At 38.6% G+C, this 18,684-nt stretch overlaps 1 protein-coding gene across 2 annotated transcripts in view; it reads right to left on the bottom strand.

Annotated features, from left to right (window-relative positions):
* Positions 1-3,202: 3,202 nt before the first annotated feature.
* Positions 3,203-18,684, bottom strand: part of UBXN4 (UBX domain protein 4) — a 59,250-nt gene continuing 43,768 nt past the window's right edge. For both annotated transcript variants that reach the window (XM_059166734.1, XM_059166735.1), the window contains exons 11-13: positions 14,731-14,862; positions 13,351-13,550; positions 3,203-3,872 (exon numbers count right to left, since the gene is read on the bottom strand). In XM_059166734.1, coding sequence (XP_059022717.1) covers positions 3,734-3,872; positions 13,351-13,550; positions 14,731-14,862 — 471 coding nt within the window. In that variant the 3' untranslated portion in view covers positions 3,203-3,733. The remainder of the gene's footprint in view (positions 3,873-13,350; positions 13,551-14,730; positions 14,863-18,684) is intronic.

Here is an 18,684-nt window from a genome sequence, read left to right as displayed (position 1 = left end):
TAGGAAGCATTTTCCTCCATCAGTAGATTGGAAAAGTTTTTGTCAGAGGGGGGTAAGGGTGGTTCTGAGAGAAAGACTCAGTATTTTAAGTTGTCAATTACCTCTAAATCTCAAAATCAATGTAACTTTTTTGAGGAGGGGGACACAGACTGATAGAAAGTTCCACATTAAATAAACTTGTAGGAAGAGCCAGAACAATCTGGGCAAAAAAAGAACATTAAAACATTATAGAGGGGCACCTGTGTGGCTCACTTGTTAAACATTTGCCTTCAGCTCAGGTCATGATCCCAGGGTTTCCCTCTCTCACTGTCTGTCAAATAAATAAATAAAATCTTAAAAAAAAAAAAAAACACAAAACATTACAGAGCTAGTTATAAAAAAAAAAATAGTGCGGTAGCAGAAACAGAAAAGAGATCAACAAAAGACAAGACTGTACACATAACTACGTATGGGCAAAAAGGACAGGACAAAGATGGCATACCAAATTAGGGGGACAGAGTAGTCCATAAATGGTGGTGGTCAAGAGGTTAGCTCCTGAAGATGTTAGCCACAGGGAAGGGAGCCAGATCCCATCCCAGGATACTAGATTTAAATATATATATATAAAAGAAACCATGAGAAAACTAGGACAGATGGGTGAATTTTTAAAAATTAACTCTCGAAGAGAGGTATTTATAAGCAAGACTTAGGACCCAGAAGCCATAAAGAAAAACATGGTTAATCTGATCATACAAATACTGTGGCAAAAAATTACTGTCAACATACTCACAAAAGATAAACAAGGAGAAAATACTTATAGCATATTCTAGACAAAGGGCTAAATTTCTTTATGCACATGGAATTCTTATAAATTAATAAAGATGAAAAAAACTGGCAAATACAGGCAGTTCTCAAACTGAAATGACCAATAATATTAAAAGATGCTCAACTATATTTGTGATCAATACAATGCATATAAAATGCAAACACTTTTCCATTTACCACTGACAAAGATGAAAAAGTGTGTTGGTAAGAATGTGGGGAAATCAACATTCTCACACACTGTCAATGGGAGGGTATATTCACAGAGCAGTTAGAGGCGGCATTCTGGCAGTTTCATTTATAATCCAAACTGCAAACACTCCATGACTCAGTTATACAAACATATTCCACTGGTGTATTTTCACAGCTAAGAAGATACTGTCCCAAAGATGTTCGGTATAACAGTATTTCTAATAGAAAAACAAGTGGGAAAAAAAAAAACAACCTGTAATAATTAATGGATGCCACCAGAGAACAGATAAGTTGGGGTATATTTATCAAGTAAAATATTACATAGCCATTGATAATGAGGTAGCTATGTGTTGACAGGGAAAGAGTTACACTGTGTAAGTAAACAAGATGCAAGTGTATATAATATGATCCTATTTTAAAATTACCACATATTGGCTTATAAATGCTTAACATTTTTCTGAACATTATAAAAGAAACTCTTATTAAAGGTTACCCCTGGGGACTAAGATGTAAGGAAAGAGACTTTTATTTTATAGCCTTCTATATTGTTTGGAATTTTTTACCAAGTATACTTTTTAAATTATAAAGCTGAGGAGAGAGATCCTCCTACTCTTACATATGTTTCTCTGAAATTTAATTTTTTTCAAGCAAACAGACTTGAGGTACTCCAGATTTCTGCAAGCATATTTCTAATAGCTATTAGCAGGGTCACACCCATTTTAAAGGTTTGGGTTTTTTTTTAATCACATATTGCTGTATTTTTTAAGATTATAATCTTTACTTAAACAGGATGCTTGGTGGAAATTTTTCTTTTCCAAACTCACTTTTTAAGCTATCTAAATAATATGATCATTGCAGAAAATTGGGAAAACCTAGGGTTTTCCTAATAGGGTACAAAAAGAATTAAAAGAACATATAGCCATCTCACCATTGCTAATGTTTGGTTGTTTTCTTTACATTTTATCAATACAGGTACTATCTGTATATAAAACGTGTGTACAAAGATAAGCTCAGACTACCTACAACTCTGTATTCTGCTTTTCTCCCCCCGACACAAAACAGGTAGTCATTGAATATATGTTAAACTGAATTATAAATTAGTATTGTACCATTTCTCCTCATCAAAAGCTGACTATTTCTGCAGAAGGCATTTGGTCAGTTGAAGACTTAATGAGTATGTTTGTGCCTAAATTTTGTCTACATTAATGATCATTCCTCAGAAAAAATGATCAAGGAGTTTGAAACATTTAAGGTTGTTGTTGTTTTCCGGAAAGAGTATACCAGTCTTTACTCTTACCAACATCATAGCCCGGCTGTTTCCTTGTCAACACTATTACCGTTTTTAAAAATTGTTACTTCATACGTGAAAAACAGTTTGCTCTCAGAAAACTTCTTCCTCCTGTCACAAAATTAAGTCAATCTGTAAGTACACTCAAAAGTGCTATCTTCCAATCTAAAAATGGAAGGTTAAAAGAGGAACTGTCAAGCTTACTCTCTTTTTCAAACATTAGGAGTTAGTGGTCTCCATTACCAAAAACAAAGGGATTAAGTATCATGTAAGTCAGGTTAAGAATCTCTTTAAAATTCTGGGGCGCCTGGGTGGCTCAGTGGGTTAAGCTTCTGCCTTTGGCTCAGGTCATGATCTCAGGGTCCTGGGATTGAGCCCCGCATTGGGCTCTCTGCTCAGCGGGGAGCTTGCTTCCCTCTCTCTCTCTCTGCCTACTTGTGATCTCTCTCTGTCAAATAAAATAAAACTTTTAAAAAATTAAAAGAAAAAACTCTTTAAAATTCTTAAGAATAACCAAATGAGCAAAAGTCCTATCTTTATTCCATACTTCCTGTCCTACCTATAGGTACTTTAGGTCTTTGAAAGGTGACTGTCCAGAGCAAAACCTCAGGAAAAAGGCAGAAGAGAACTACCTGTAACTCAGCAGCTATTTTGCATCTGAGAAGAACAAAGACTGTATATAACATGACACCAACAAAGTGATGCCTCAGTGACTTAGGACGTACAGTACCATAGCAGCCATGTGTGTCAGAAAACGTCTTCCTCCAGTTATATGTCAAGTAGGGTGCTCACAGCTACTTTTCTGAGATAGCTCCAGGGAAGTACTGGGCAGGGGGAAAAAAATCAAACACATGACCTCAATAGAGCCCTGTGCAACAAAAAGATGCTAGGATAACAAAACTTAAAGCAAAACTAAGATCATTTCGGTTTTTGGAAAAGATTTTTTATTCAGTGTTTAAGATTAAAAACTACAAGATTTTGCTTGCAGCTGATGAGCAAAAAGAGAAAAGTTAAACATAAGTTATCATCTGATTGGCTAGTTAAAAATGCTCTGACTCAGAGTCAAATCACTCAGTGACATACCAGTTACTTCGTGTGGACTTAAGAGTTCTGGAGCAAAATAGCTCTAAACAAAACCTGTCATCTGAGAGCAAGGGGCTAACAGGTATATGAGATACTGAGTAAGAAAGCGGATAACGGGGCTGTGGCAGACGTTTTGATTCTTTTAGGCTTCTAGCAGTTGGTTACCATATGCAAGGACCTAGCAGCCAGTTACATCATCTCTTAAGCTGTCTGAGGAGTTAAACAACTTTAACCCACTAAGCAAGAATACAGAGACACTTTACAGACCAGCTAGAAAACAAAAAAGCAGCCCCACTTCTCCAGCAGAATTTTAGTTGCATTAAATCATAAGGGAAAACAATGATTATTGCACATACTGTACTTCTCACACTACATCTGTTGAGTAGAATTTCCATTCCAGGTGTTGTTTTCATCTTCACCATCATCTTGAGTCCTCAATCTGTAGATCTTCCCCTCCTTTTTAAAGTCTTCCCCTCGTTTCTCCAGCACTCTTTTCCTGACTGGGTCCCTGACGTAAGAAGAGAGGGAGAGAACAGAAGGTGACAAAAAGGGAAAACAGCAGTCACACAAAGCTATCTCCTCTACACTTCCGTCAGGACAGGAAGCTGTCCTTTATGGAGAGTCCAGGGGAGATAATGGCATCTCCTAACATGGCACAAGACTATACACGTTTTTGGCAGTTTAACTTCAACTGTTCTCCAACCCAAACTAGCCCAGTCACTGCTCCATTTCCATGTTTCTCTTTTTTTTTTTTTAACTAAAAAAAAAAATTTTTTTTTTAAAGATTTTATTTATTTGACAGACAGAGATCACAAGCAGGCAGAGAGGCAGGCAGAGAGAGGGGAGGAAGCAGGCTCCCTGCGGAGCAGAGAGCCCGATGCGGGGCTCAATCCCAGGACCCTGGGATCATGACCTGAGCCGAAGGCAGAGGCTTTAACCCACTGAGCCACCCAGGCGCCCCTCCATGTTTCTCTTGATGACTTTCTAAGTCTTAGGAGAAAGGGGCCACCTGCTAAATAACCTTTGCTTTATTATTTATGCAAACTAAAATGTGAATAACTTACATGACACCCTAGAGCTTATCCAAGCTCCATTCCTAGCCTAATTTACAAAAACAATCAATTATCAGTTTTTAATCCTTTCATAATCTGTAAGGACTGATTTACATAAAATCTATTAAGAATAAACAGGCTGACTGTGTCCAAGATGGTGATGAGCAAAAAGAGAAAAGTTAAACATAAGTTATCATCTAATTGGCTAGTTAAAAATGCTCTGACTCAGAGTCAAATCACTCAGTTACATACCAGTTACTTCGTGTGGACTTAAGAGTTCTGGAGCAAAATAGCTCCAGAGGAGGAGTAGGAGACCTAAATTTTGTCTGGTCCCAGGAACTCAGCTAGATAGCTATCAAACCATTCTCAACACCTGCAAACTCAGCCAGAGATCGAAGAAAAGACTAGCTACAACTCTATGAACAGAAAAGTGACCACTTTCTGGAAGGTAGGAGGTGCAGAGAAGTGCATCTGGGACGACATATTGGAAAGACCGCGTAGGGAGGGAGCCTTGGTCAGCCAGCTACCAGCAAGAGAGCAGCAGAGCATGAAATTGGAACTTTCAGAAGTCTGCTCCACTGAGGGACATCACCCTGGTGGCTAAGCGAGGGGTGGAACCCTTATTGAAGAGTACAGTCTCAGGACCCTTGGGGTCACAGAAAGACTGGGGGTGCCTGAGTGTGGCAGAGCTCCCAAGTACCAGAGCAGAGAATCTGGCTGCCAACACTGAGCCCAGGAGTGGGCTTTCTGCTCAGGGTTGCCACAAACCATGATATGCTGCACAGCTGGGCCACTGCTCTTCAAGTAGGGACCCACAAGTGGCAGATCCAGGGAGATTCCCCTTCCTCCCTTGGCAGAAGCAGAATGGGAGTGCACCCCAGGAATCTGCTGGGTTTGGGGAGTCCAAACAGGGCCAAATGCCAGAGACAGAAACACTTGGTCACACACTGGGTGAGCACGGCGTGTGGACAGAGACCAGGGAGAAGGAGTGATGGACTGCTTTTCTCTGAGGAGAAAAGTAGTGCACTGAGGAGGGGAGCCCAAGCTCAGTTCCTCTGGGGCCAGAGAGTGGGATGTCAACATGTTCATTCTCAGCCTCTAAAGCCAAGAAGAAAGCCTTCAGGGAACAAAAACTACTGTAACCCGAGCAGATTACTTAGCCTGGCCCCTGGCAAGGGCGGTACAGTTCGGTCTTGGGCAAAGCCATTTGAAAATCACTGCAACAGGCCCCTCCCCTGGAAGATCAGCAAGAATAGCCAGCCAAGACCAAGTTTCCGATCAATGAGAACTGCAAAATTCCAGTGCTAAGAGAATGCAGCACATAGAATTCATGGCTTTTTACCCATAATTCTTTAGTCTTTGAACCTTTTGAGAAACGGTCTTTGAATTTTTTTCTTTTCTTAAAAAATTGTTCTTTCCTTTTTCAACCAACTTATCAATTCCTTTCTTAAAATCCTTTTTTAATTTTGCATTTTACAGCCATATTGTATTTAACCTTATTTTTGCACATATATATGTAAGTTTTTCTTTCTTTAAAATTTTAGGATGCAGCTTCTTCTAACAGACAAAATATATGCAAAATCTAGTGTATGGCTCTGTTCTATTCACCAGCCTGATCATATTCTACCCACCCCCCAACCATTTCAGGTCTCTTCTGATTTGTTTAGGGTACATTTCTCTGGGGTCATGGTTGCCCTCTAACTATTTTGTTTTCTTGTTCATATATTCTCAACAAAATTACAAAATATTTTGTTTTCTTGTTCATCTATTCTCAACAAAATTACAAAACGGAAAAACTCACCTCAAAAAAGAGAAGAGGCAGTACTGACTGCCAAGGATTTAATCAATATGGACGTTAGTATAATGTTGGAACTAAAGTTCAGAATAATGACTATAATGACACTAGCGAATCCCTTCCTGGAGAAATGAAAGAACTAAAATCTAAAAAATCTAAAAATTAAAACCTATTAGTCGAAATCAAAAAGGTTATTGATGAGTTGCAATAAAAAAATGGAGGCTTTAACTGACAGGATAAGTGAGGCAGGAGAGAGAATTAGTGATATATAAGACCAAATGATGGAGAATAGAGAGGCTGAGAAAAAGAGAAATAAATAATTACTGGATCATGAGGGAAGAATTCGAGAGATAAGTGATAAAATAAAGCAAAATAATATTAAAAATAATCAGAGTCCCAGAAGAAAATAAGGGAGGGGCAGAAGGTATACTGGAGCAAATTATAGTGGAGAACTTCCCTAATTTGGGGAGGGAAACCGACATCAAAATCCAGGAGGCACAGAGAACGCCTGTCAAAATCAAGAAAAACAGGTCAACACCCCAATATCTAAAAATAAAACTTAAAAATCTCCAAGACGAAGAGAAAATCCTGAAAGCAGCTCAGGACAAGAGGTCTCTAACAGTAACAGTAGAAACATTAGATTGGCAGCAGAGCTATCCAGAGAACTGGCAGGCTATAAAGGATTAGCATGATACATTCAGGTATTAAACAAGAAAAATACGCAGTCAAGAATACTTTATCTAGCTAGGCTGTCATTAAAAACAGAAGTGATAAAAAGCTCTCAGGATAAACAGAAACTAAAACAATTTGTGATCACCAAACCAGCCCTACAAGAAATATTGAAAAGGGGGCACCTGGTTGGCTCAGTGGGGAGCCTGCTTCCCCCTCTCTCTGCCTTCCTCTCTGCCTACTTGTGATCTCCCTCTCTCTGTCAAATAAATAAAATTAAAAAAAAGAAAGAAAGAAAGAAAGAAATATTGAAAGGGGTCCTCTAAGCAAAGAGAAAGCCGAAAAGTAACATAGAACAGAAAGGAACAGAGACAATACATAGTAATAGTCACCTTACAGGCAATACAATGGCACTAAATTCCTATCTTTCAATAGTTACCCTGAATGTAAACTGCTAAATGCCCCAATCAAAAGACAGAGGGTATCATATTGGATAAAAAAGCAAGACCCATCAATATGCTGTCTGCAAGAGACTCATTTTAGACCCACAGACACCTCTAGATTGAAAGTGAGGGGGTGGAAAACCATTTATCATGCTAATGGACATCAAAAGAAAGCTGGCATAGCAATCCTTGTATCAAACAAATAAGATTTTAAACCAAGGACTATAATAAGAGATGAAGAAGTACACTATATCATAATTAAAGGGTCTATCCAATAAGAAGATCTAACAACTGTAAATATTTATATCCCTAACATGGAAGCAGCCAATTATATAAACCAGTTAACAACAAAATCGAAGAAACACATGACAATAATACAATAATATAGGGGACTTTAACACCCCTCCCTCACTGCAATGGACCAATCGTCTAAGAAGATCAACAAGGAAATAAGGACCTTGAATGACACACTGGACCAGATGGACTTCACATATACATTCAGAACATTCCATCCCAAAGCAAGAAAATACACATTCTTCTCTAGTGCACATGGAACATTCTCCAGAATAGATCAGAACCTGGGTTACAAATCAGGTATCAAGCAGTACCAAAAGATTGGGATCATTTCCTGTGTACTTTTGGACCACAATGCTTGGAGACTCAATCACCAAAGGAAAGTTGGAAAGAACTCAAATACATGGAGGCTAAAGAGCATCCTACACTAAAGAATGAGTTGGTCAACCAGAAAATTAAAGAATTTTAGAAAAATCATGGAAACAAATGAAAATGAAAACACAACTGTTCAAAATCGTTGGGGTATAGCAAAGGTGGTCCTAAGAAGGAAGTATATGGCACCACAAGCCTTTCTCAAGAAATAAGAAAGGTCTCAAATATACAACCTAATCCTAGCTGGAGGAAAAACAGCAAATAAAGCCTAAACCCAGCAGAAGAGAAATAATAAAGATAAGAGCAGAAATCAATGAAGTAGAAACCAGAAGAACAGATCAACGATACTAGGAGCTGGTCTTTCAAAGAATTAATAAGATTAATAAACCCCTGGCCAGACTTATCAAAAAGAAAAGAAAAAGGACCCAAATAAATAAAATCATTAAAGAGGAGAGATCACAACCAATACCAAACAAATACAAACAAGTATAAGAACATATTATGAGCAACTATATGCCAACAAATTAGACAACACAAAAGGAACAGATGCATTCCTAAAGACGTATAAACTACCAAAACTCAAATAGGAAGAGTAAACCTGAACAAACCTATAACCAGCAGGGAAACTGAAGCAGTAATAAAAAAATCTTCCACCAAACTAGAGCCCAGAGCCAGATGGCTTCCCAGGGAAATTCTACCAAACATTTAAAGAAGAATTAGTACTTATTCTTCTCAAACTATTGCAAAAAATAGGAATGGAAGGAAAACGTCCAAACTCTTTTTGAGACCAGCATTATCCTGATCCCAAAACCAAAGACCCCATCAAAAAGGAGAATTACAGACCAATATCCCTGATGAACATCGATATAAAAATTCTCGCTAAAATACTAGCCAATAGGATCCAACAGTACATTGAAAGGATTATTCACTATGACCAAGTGGAATTTATTCCTGGGCTGCAAGGTTGGTTCAACATTTAAAAATCTATCAATGTGATACAATACATTAATAAAAGAAAGGACAAGAATCATATGATCCTCTCAATAGATGCAGAAAAAGCATCTGATAAAGTACAGCATCCTTTCTTGATTATAACTCTTCACAGTGTAGGGATAGAGAGTACATACCACATCATCAAAGCCGTCCATGAAAAACCCACAGCAAACATCACCCCCAATGGGGAAAAACTGAGAGCTTTTCCCCTAAGGTCAGGAACAAGGCAGGGATATCCACTATCACCACTGCTGTTCAACATAGAACTATAAGTCCCAACCTCAGCAATCAGACAACAAAAATAAAAGGCATCCAAATAGGCAAAGAAGTCATCAAACTCTCATTCTTTGCAGATGATATGATACTTTATGTGGAAAACCCTAAAGACTCCACCCTAAAACTGCTAGAAATCATACAGGAATTCAATAAAGTGGCAGGACATAAAATCAATACACAGATATCAGTTGCATTTCTATATACCAACAAGGAGACAAAAGAAAAGAGAAATTAAGGAGTTGATCCCATTTAAAATTGCACCCCAAACCATAAGATACCTAGGAATAAATCTAACCAAAGAGGGAAAGGATCTGTATTCAGAAAACTATGGAATACTCATGAAAGAAAATGAGGAAGACACAAAGAAATGGAAAAATGTTCCATGCTCATGGATTGGAAGAACAAACGTGTAAATGTCTATTCTACCTAGAGCAATGTACACATGCAATGCAATCCCATCAAAATACAATACCATCAACTTTTTTCACAGATCTTGAACAAATAATCTTGAATTTGTATGGAACCAGAAGAGACCCCAAATAGAGGAATGTTGAAAAAGAAAACCAAAGCTGGTGGCATCACAATTCCGGAATTCAAGCTCTGTTACAAAACTGTAATCATCAAGACAGTAGGTACTGGCACGAAAACAGACACATAGATTAATGGAACAGAAAAGAGAACTTAAAAATGGATCCCTGACTCAACAGCCAACTAATCTCTGACAAAGCAGGAAAGAATATCCAATGGAAAAAAGTCTCTTCAAAAAATGGTATTGGGAAAACTGGACAGCCACATGTGGGAGAATGAAACTGGACCATTTCCTTATACCACACACAAAAATAGACTCAAAATGGATGAAAGACCTCAATATGAGACAGGAGTCCATCAAAATCCTTGAGGAGAAAACAGGCAGCAACCTCTTCACCCTTAGCTGCAACAACATCTTGCTAGACATGTTGCCAAAGGCAAGGGAAGCAAGGGCAAAAATGAATTATAGGGACTTCACCAAGATCAAAAGCTACTGAACTGCAAAGGAAAGTCAACAAAACCAAAAGACAATGACAGAATAGGAGAAGATATCTGCAAATGACATAGCAGATAAAGGGCTTGTAAAGAACTTACCAAACTCAACAGCCAAAGAACTAATAATCCAATCAAGAAATGGGCAGAAGAAATAAACAGATATTTCTTTAAATAAAACATCCAAATGGCCAACAGACACATGAAAAAGTGCTCCACATCACTCGGCATCAGGGACATACAAATCAAAACCATAATGAGATACCACCTCACACGAGTCCAAATGGCTAAAATTAACCAATCAGGAAATGACAGGTGTTGAGGAGGATGCAGAGAAGGGGAACCCTCCTTCACTGTTGGTGGGAATGCAAGCTGGTACAGTCATTCTGGAAAACAGTATGGAAGTTTGTCAAAAAGCTGAAAATAGAGCTACCCTACAACCTTGCCATTGCTCTACTGGGGATTTATCCCAAAGATACAAATATACTGACCTGAAGGGACACATGCACCCCAATGTTTACAGTAACAAGATCCACAACAGCCAAACTATAGCAAGAGTCCAGATGTCTATCAACAGATGAATGGATAAATAAGATACAGTATGCACGTGCATGCATGCATGTGCGCGCAAGCGCACGCGCACACACACACACAGACACACACACAGGTATATTACACACACAGGTATTCATCAAAAAATGAAATCTTGACATTTGCAATGATGTAGATGGTACTAGAGAATATTATACTAAGCAAAATAAGTCAATCAGAGAAAGATAATTACTGTATGATCTCACTGATAAGCAGAACTTAATGGGAAAGAGAAAAGTGAAACAAGACAAAACCAAAGAGGGAGACAGTCCATAAGAGACTCTAAATCTCAAGAAACAAACTGAGAGTTGCTGGAGGGAAAGGGGGTGAGGGAATGGAGTGGTTGGGTGATGGAGATAGGGGAGGGTATGTGGCGAGTACTGTGTACAGTGTAAGATTGATGAATCGCAGACTTGTATCCCTGAAACAAATTATATGTTATATGTTAATAATGAAAGAAAGAAAGCAAGAAAGAAAAAGGAGGCAGGGAGAGAGGAAAAGAAAGGAGAGCAGAAAAAAGAAAAGTTAACTCGTGCAATAATCTGGTTAAACCAAGGGCCAGACGCAAATCTAGTGGTAGGAAGATCAACTGGATTACTCCAATGATTCTGGTGAGAAATTATGAGATCTTTGACTAAGGCAGTGGAAAGGAATGAAACAAAATATATTTATTTTAACAGATTAGATATAGAAGAGTAAGGGAAAAGGGAGGGAAAAAAGTTGACTATGGATTTTATTTCTTGAGTGACTAAATGAATAGATTTAGAATAGAAAAGAAAAGGTTTGTGGGAAAATGTTTTATTGTCCAATGAATAAATGTATTTCATAAATGACAACTGAAAAAAAAAACCCACAACAAAAAGGCTTTCAGCATCTGAAAATGGAAAGGAAAACGGGTGAAATTTAAGCTAAGGCAATCTCCTTTGAATGGGGGGGTGCCAACGAACAGTGGGACACAAAGCTTTGCTCTCCAGATATGCATTCACCCATCCTTTGCCCCATCCCAGTAGCTCTTCCCTTATTCGAAGTAAGTTTTAAAAGCCCACACAGCAAGGCACCTGGCTGGCTTAGTCAGAAGAGCTTGTGACTCTTGGTTTCGGGGTCATGAGCGTGAAAGCAATACTTTAAAAACACGAACACACACACACACACACACACACAAACCCACACAGCAAGCTATGCTGTGTAACAGTAATTCAGAATTAAATACTTCTACCCACTACTCAGTAAAATTCAGCACTAATAAGACCTAGTCTGAATGCCGTTCCCAGGCTAGAGAAGAATTTCCCTGTATCCTTGCTTAAGTAAAGTACTAAGAATATGACTGGTTTTCCTAATAGTTACAAAAGAAATCAAGATAAAGGCTGAATCAGCCCAATCACAGTACTCACTAAATCTTCATCTAGAGAGTCAAAAGGATATAAAATCAAGGACTTTACTTACTGATGGCAGAGGCAAGGATTTTCATTACTTATCACATAGAATTGGTGTATGTGCTATAACGCCTATTAATGGGCTCAACAGTGTTTAAAGTGTTTTTTTTTTTTTTAAGATTTTATTTATTTATTTGACAGACGGAGATTACAAGTAGGCAGAGAGGTAGGCAGGGAGAGTGAGGAGGAAGCAGGCTCCCTGTTGAGCAGAGAGCCCAATGCAGGGCTCGATCCCAGGACCCTGGGACCATGACCTAAGCCAAAAGAAAGCAGAGGCTTTAAACCACTGAGCCTAAGCCACCCAGGCGCCCCTCAACAGTATTTAACAGCAAAAGGCATATATTATAATAAACCATGCTATTATTTAATCAGAAAAACTACAATCCTACCTTCCAGGAAAATACTTCCCATTAATCTGTTTCAAATACGCAGAATCTTAACAGAGGTATAAGCTAACATCATTGGTATTATTTAGAATTACCATGCTAACCTTGGCCATCTGCAATAAAAAGAAGGCCTCTTGTTTAAGGGACCAGTGTAAAATAACACTCTGAAGAAGGCACCATTTTCAAATGAATATCCAGTTTTCACAGCCTGGTCTTTCTCTGAATGAAGACCAGTAGAAGACAAGAAGCAGACCAAAGCGCTGCTACAAAGGATTAAAATTATCTAAAGCACAGTGACACCTCCAAAAAAATGTATGCAAGATAATGTGAGAAATTAATTAAATGAAATATCTTGTTGGACAAAACATGGTTAGCAAGAAAGATACTACTATTTAGTCCTACCAAAAAAAAAAAAATGTGCCCTTACAGTTATGGGATAAGGAGAAGTCAATAAACAAAGTAGTAGGAGTAGGTTCTAGAAAGGTGGTTGAAAAAACTCAGGTAGTGAGCTTCCCAGGAGAGATGATACAGTAAAACTTCAGAACATTTAAATTTTTCCCCTTATGTAGAAAGATGTCATACTACCCATAACAAAAATGTTCATTTTGAATAAGGCACTGGGCATTACTAACACATTCTGTAAATGGGAAAAACACAGATACCTTTTTTCTGAGTTGCTAGTTGATGCAAGGTTTGAGGACTCTGATGTTGCTGCTCTCACAGAGGTCTGTGCAGGAGGGTTACTAAATAGGAAGTTGCTAATCAATCTCCAGATGGCAAGGAATGGGTAAAGGACTGTCCCCAACAATGTCCAAAAGTCTCCACTGGAAGAATGTACCATGGATGTATTTGGTCTTCCGGCCTAAAAATTAAGAAATAAACCTCAATAAAAGCTATGTGAGCCAAATCACATCACACTCAAGGTTCTAGATTAACCTTTTATCTAGAAAACAAAGTCCTATTGACTTTAGTTTACTGCAAGAAGGTAAAATTACCATCTTCTGCTCCTTTTCAGGTGTATATTTTATACAAACTTCTGGGAACTCCAGGAGCTTTGTTTTTTAAAGGCGTACTCACAACAATGAAACTAGAAAATAGTTCTTGGTGAAATGAACCAATCAGTTTTAAGAAAACTAACTTTTTTTTTTTTTTTTAAAGATTTTTTTTTTTTTTTTTTTTATTTATTTGACAGAGAGAGAGAAATCACAAGTAGGCGGAGAGTCAGGCAGAGAGAGAGAGAAGCAGGCTTCCGCTGAGCAAAGAGCCCGATGCGGGGCTCGATCCCAGGAAACTGAGATCATGACCTGAGCCGAAGGCAGTGGCTTAATCCACTGAGCCACCCAGGCGCCCCGAAAACTAACCTTTTTGTAATGAAATTAACAACTTTGGTAAGAAAAGTCTTCCTTGCTTATTAAAAAATAGGCAAAGGTTTCAAAACCTTAGTGAATACAAATTAATCCTTATTACTGGAAGGCTAATTGTTTTAGGTGTGGAGCTCTAGTTCAGAACCAGGAAAACTATTCTAATCAAAATATAGAAGACCAGGCTCTCCGTCTCTGGAAATAGGGGATTCCTTACTAAAGTCATTTAAACTTTCCGAGCCTCTTTATCAAAGATTAAAATATTGTTGTGAGGATCAAATGTGATGAATATGTTTAAAAATCAAAGTTACTTTTATGTTAAAATTTTTTTTTAAAAACTTGGTAAACCAGTTAAGGTCATACATACATGAAAGACACTAAAATATATATTAGACCAATACTATGTATTTCTTATTTTCTTCTCATACTGGTCCTTTTTGTACATGAAAATAGGTGAGGAAAAAGGTGAAAACTGAAGTATTTATTTAGTGCCTCATTAGCAATACAAATATAAAACGCACAGGATAATGGAACAATAAATTAATCTAACATTTTTTGGACAATCTGAATTTAATTACCCATAGTACATGCTTTACCATCCCTTCCATTGATTTTAAGAAATGATCAAGAGTAGAACAAACAGGATTGTAGAGACAGAAAAAAAAATACATATATACGTACTGGCAACAGTACCACTGAAGCACTTGGGGCAAGTTCCAAATCCAACAATTTCTTTTTATAATCTTCTTTGGTAAATTCCCTCCGGGGAAACATGGTTGCTAGTGAAAAATTACCGTAAGTGTTGCCAACAGTCTGTAACATAACAGTTGAGTTTTAAAACCTTACAAAGGTGCCTTTTTAAAGTAAGATAATACACACCAAATGCATCCAAAATAACTGGTTTTTTTAAAAGATTTTATTTATTTGACAGAGATCACAAGCAGGCAGAGAGGCAGGGAAAGAGAGAGAAAGGAAGCAGGCTCCCTGCTGAGCAGAGAGCCCAATGCAGGGCTCGATCCCAGGACCCTGGGACCATGACCTGAGCTGAAGGCAGAGGCTTTAACCCACTGAGCCACCCAGGCACCCCCAAAACAACTGCTTTAATTCAAACTGCCTTAATTTTAAAGTTCATTCAGGGGCTCAATCAGTTAAGTGTCTAACTCTTGGTTTTGGGTCAAGTCATGATCTCAGTTTTGTGAGATCCAGCCTTGTATCAGGCCCTGCTCAGAGCAGACTCTGGTCCAGATCCTCTTTCCCCTTCCCTCCTCCTGTGCCCCACCCTGCACATGCTCTCTCTCTCTCTCTCAAAAAAAAAAAAAAAAAGTAAAATCCTTCCTCAAAAAGTTGAAAAGAGCGCTATCCTATGACCCAGCAATAGCACTACTGGGTATGTACCCTAAAGATACAAATGCAGTGATCCAAAGGGGCACGTGCACCCATTGAATGTTTATAGCAGCAATGCTCACAAGAGCCAAACTATGGAAAGAAACCACATGTCCATCAACAGATGAATGGATGAAGAAGATGTGTGAGATATATATATATATGTCTATAGATAGATAGAGATCTCTCTATATCTACAATGGAATACTATGCAGCCATCAAAAGAAATGAATCTTGCCATTTGCAATGACATGGATGGAACTAGAGGGTATTATGCTGAGTGAAATAAGTCAATCAGAGAAAGACAATTATTCTATGATCTCCCTGATATGAGGAATTTGAGAGGCAGAGTGGGGAGTCTGGGGGGGTAGGGAAGGAAAAAATTAAACAAAATGGGATTGGGAGGGAGACAAACCACACATAAGAGACTTTAAACAAACTGAGGGTTGCTGCAGGGCAGGGGGGAGGGTTGGATGGCTGGGTGACGGACACTGGGGAGGATATGTGCTATGGTGAGTGCTGTGAAATGTGTAAGCCTGATGATTAACAGACCTGTACCCCTGGGGCAAATAATACATCATGTTAATAAAAGTAATTAATTAAAAAAATACATAAAATCTTAGAAAAAAAATTGGGACACTTGGGTGGCTCAGTGGATTAAGCGGCTGCCTTCAACTTAGGTCATGATCCCAATCCTAGAGTCCTCGGATTGAATCCCTCATCCAGCTCCTTGCTCAGTGGGGAGCCTGCTTTTCCCTCTGTTTGCCTCTCCCTCTGCTTCTGCTCTCTCTGACAAAAAGAAAACCTTAAGAAAATATAGTAAATTTTAAAAAGTTCATTCAAATGTAAACTCACAAAAACCTTTATAAAAACTCTGTGCTTCAAAAAGTAGCTCATGGGGTGCCTGGGTGGCTCAGTGGGTTAAAGCTTCTGCCTTTGGCTCAGGTCATGATCCTAGGGTCCTGGGATCGAGCCCCATATCCAGCTCTCTGCTCAGCAGGGAGCCTGCTTCCTCCTCTCTCTCTGCCTGCCTCTCTACCTACTTGTGATCTCTGTCTGTCAAATAAATAAATAAAATCTTAAAAAAAAAAAAAGTAGCTCAAAGCTACAAAATCCAAATAGTACCTAGGCTTTTACAATCCCAAAATGACAACATAGCAAGACTATAGTTCCTAAAACCATCTAAAAAAATTGAACAAAAATGAACAGTTGTAACATCTCTTTTGAATATTCCTGCAGTTTGCCACTAGTTTTCACTATACTTTGGCAAACTTTTATTACTATCTCTCTGATGTACATCTGAATTATAGGAATTCCCTATTAAAAATCTGGAATATTCCAGAACTTTCCTCATATACATAAAATCAGGAGTTCACGTCTTCCTTGTCCCAAAAAAATAAATGTCCCATAGTCAATCCGTGCTACACACACAATCCCAGATGCAGGAACCCACCACACTGGGCAGCAACATGATCACCTTCATAATTTTAAGTCACCTATACTTGTAAACATCTTAGCCAAGAGTTTTTCTCTCCCTAGAAGAGTCCAAAGAAACAGACTAATGCTTTAGATTTTTGTATTTTTTTAAAAACTGGAGATCACATACATACCTCTCACTTCTTACTCTAACATGAGGACATATAAAAATACAAAATTAGGTGGCTCAGTGGGTTGAGCCGCTGCCTTCGGCTCAGGTCATGATCTCAGGGTCCTGGGATTGAGTCCAGCATCGGGCTCTCTGCTCAGCAGGGAGCCTGCTTCCTCCTCTCTCTCTCTCTCTCTGCCTGCCTCTCTGCCTACTTGTGATCTCTCTCTGTCAAATAAATAAATAAAATCTTTAAAAAAAAATACAAAAGTGGGTTACTGCACTGAAACAAAAGTTTTTTTTAAAATTAAAAAAAAAAAATATTTTATTTATTTATTTGACAGAGACACAGTGAGAGAGAGAACACAAGCAGGGCAGAGGGAGAGGGAGAAGCAGGCTCCCGGCCAAACAGGGAGCCCGATGCAGGGCTTGATCCCCAGACCCTGGGATCATGACCTGAGCTGAAGATACATGCCTAATGACTGAGCCACCCAAGTACCCCTGAAATAAAGTTCTAATAGGACTGATGCAAAGCTCTGTTTTCTCATGTGGCTTCCTCCTTCACTTACCTATGGTAGAAATGGTACAACTCAGGCCAGGACTAATTATTCCCTTTTGGGAGGCCCCAAGTGGGGCACCAAGGCAAAAGAAGAACAGAGCTACTGGGATTGTTCCACTATAAGCTTAGGGAAAAAGAACTTTTTTTTTTTAAGATTTTATTTATTGATTTGACAGAGAAAGATCACAAATAGTCAGAGAGGCAGTCAGAGAGAGAGAGAGAAGCAGGCTCCCCACTGAGCAAAGAGCCCGATGTGGGGCTCGATCCCAGGATCCTGAGATCATGACATGAGCGGAAGGCAGCGGCTTAACCCACTGAGCCACCCAGGCGCTCCTAGGGAAAAAAGAATTATTAGAAGTGTTTTTACATTGCAAAGCCCAGCAATGGCAAATAGCTCTTTAGGTACCCTCTTGGGATTCATAAGTGAAACAGCAGAGTAAATGGGGAGATGAGGTCTAGGAGAAAGATCTGAACCCTAATTTCAACCTTGAAAAGTCACATGAAGGGACATATGATGAGCCCAGATCCTAAAGGACATCTAATGCCTAGAATCCTTTTTGAAAAAGGCTCATTCAGAGAATAAAAACAGCTTACAGCTGACTTTTGAATAACATGGATGTGAACTGTGTGGGCCCACCCAGACATGGATTTTTTACAGTGCAGCACTATAAGTGTATGTTCTCTTCCTTATGATTTTCTTAATATTCTCTTTTATCTAGCTAACTTTAAGAATAGAATATATAGTATATATAATATACAAAATATGTGTTAACTGTTATTGTTAAGGCTTCTGATCAATAGTAAGCTAGTAGTAGTTCTGTTTATGCAGAACTGAAAAGTATACATGGATTTTCAACTGTGCAGTGGGTTGGCAACCCTTAATACCCACACTGTTCAAGGGTCAACTGTAATTGGGAAAGTACTCATATCTTATTTTCTAAGATATAAAATTTCACACCAACTCAGATTTTGAGTAAGGCCACATTCTGGAAGTAAATTCCTGAAGAAGATACTTGTGACCAAAGAAAGATTACTGATCTTTAGGTTTGGCCACCTGGCAGATGGCAGGAAAATGGCCAGCCCAAGGTGACCTGCAGAAAATGTGAAG

Source organism: Mustela lutreola, chromosome 3, assembly GCF_030435805.1.
Source record: "Mustela lutreola isolate mMusLut2 chromosome 3, mMusLut2.pri, whole genome shotgun sequence".
Classification (NCBI taxonomy): domain Eukaryota; kingdom Metazoa; phylum Chordata; class Mammalia; order Carnivora; family Mustelidae; genus Mustela; species Mustela lutreola.
Note: the sequence above shows the minus strand (reverse complement) of the source record. Positions and strands in the feature narration are given on the sequence as shown.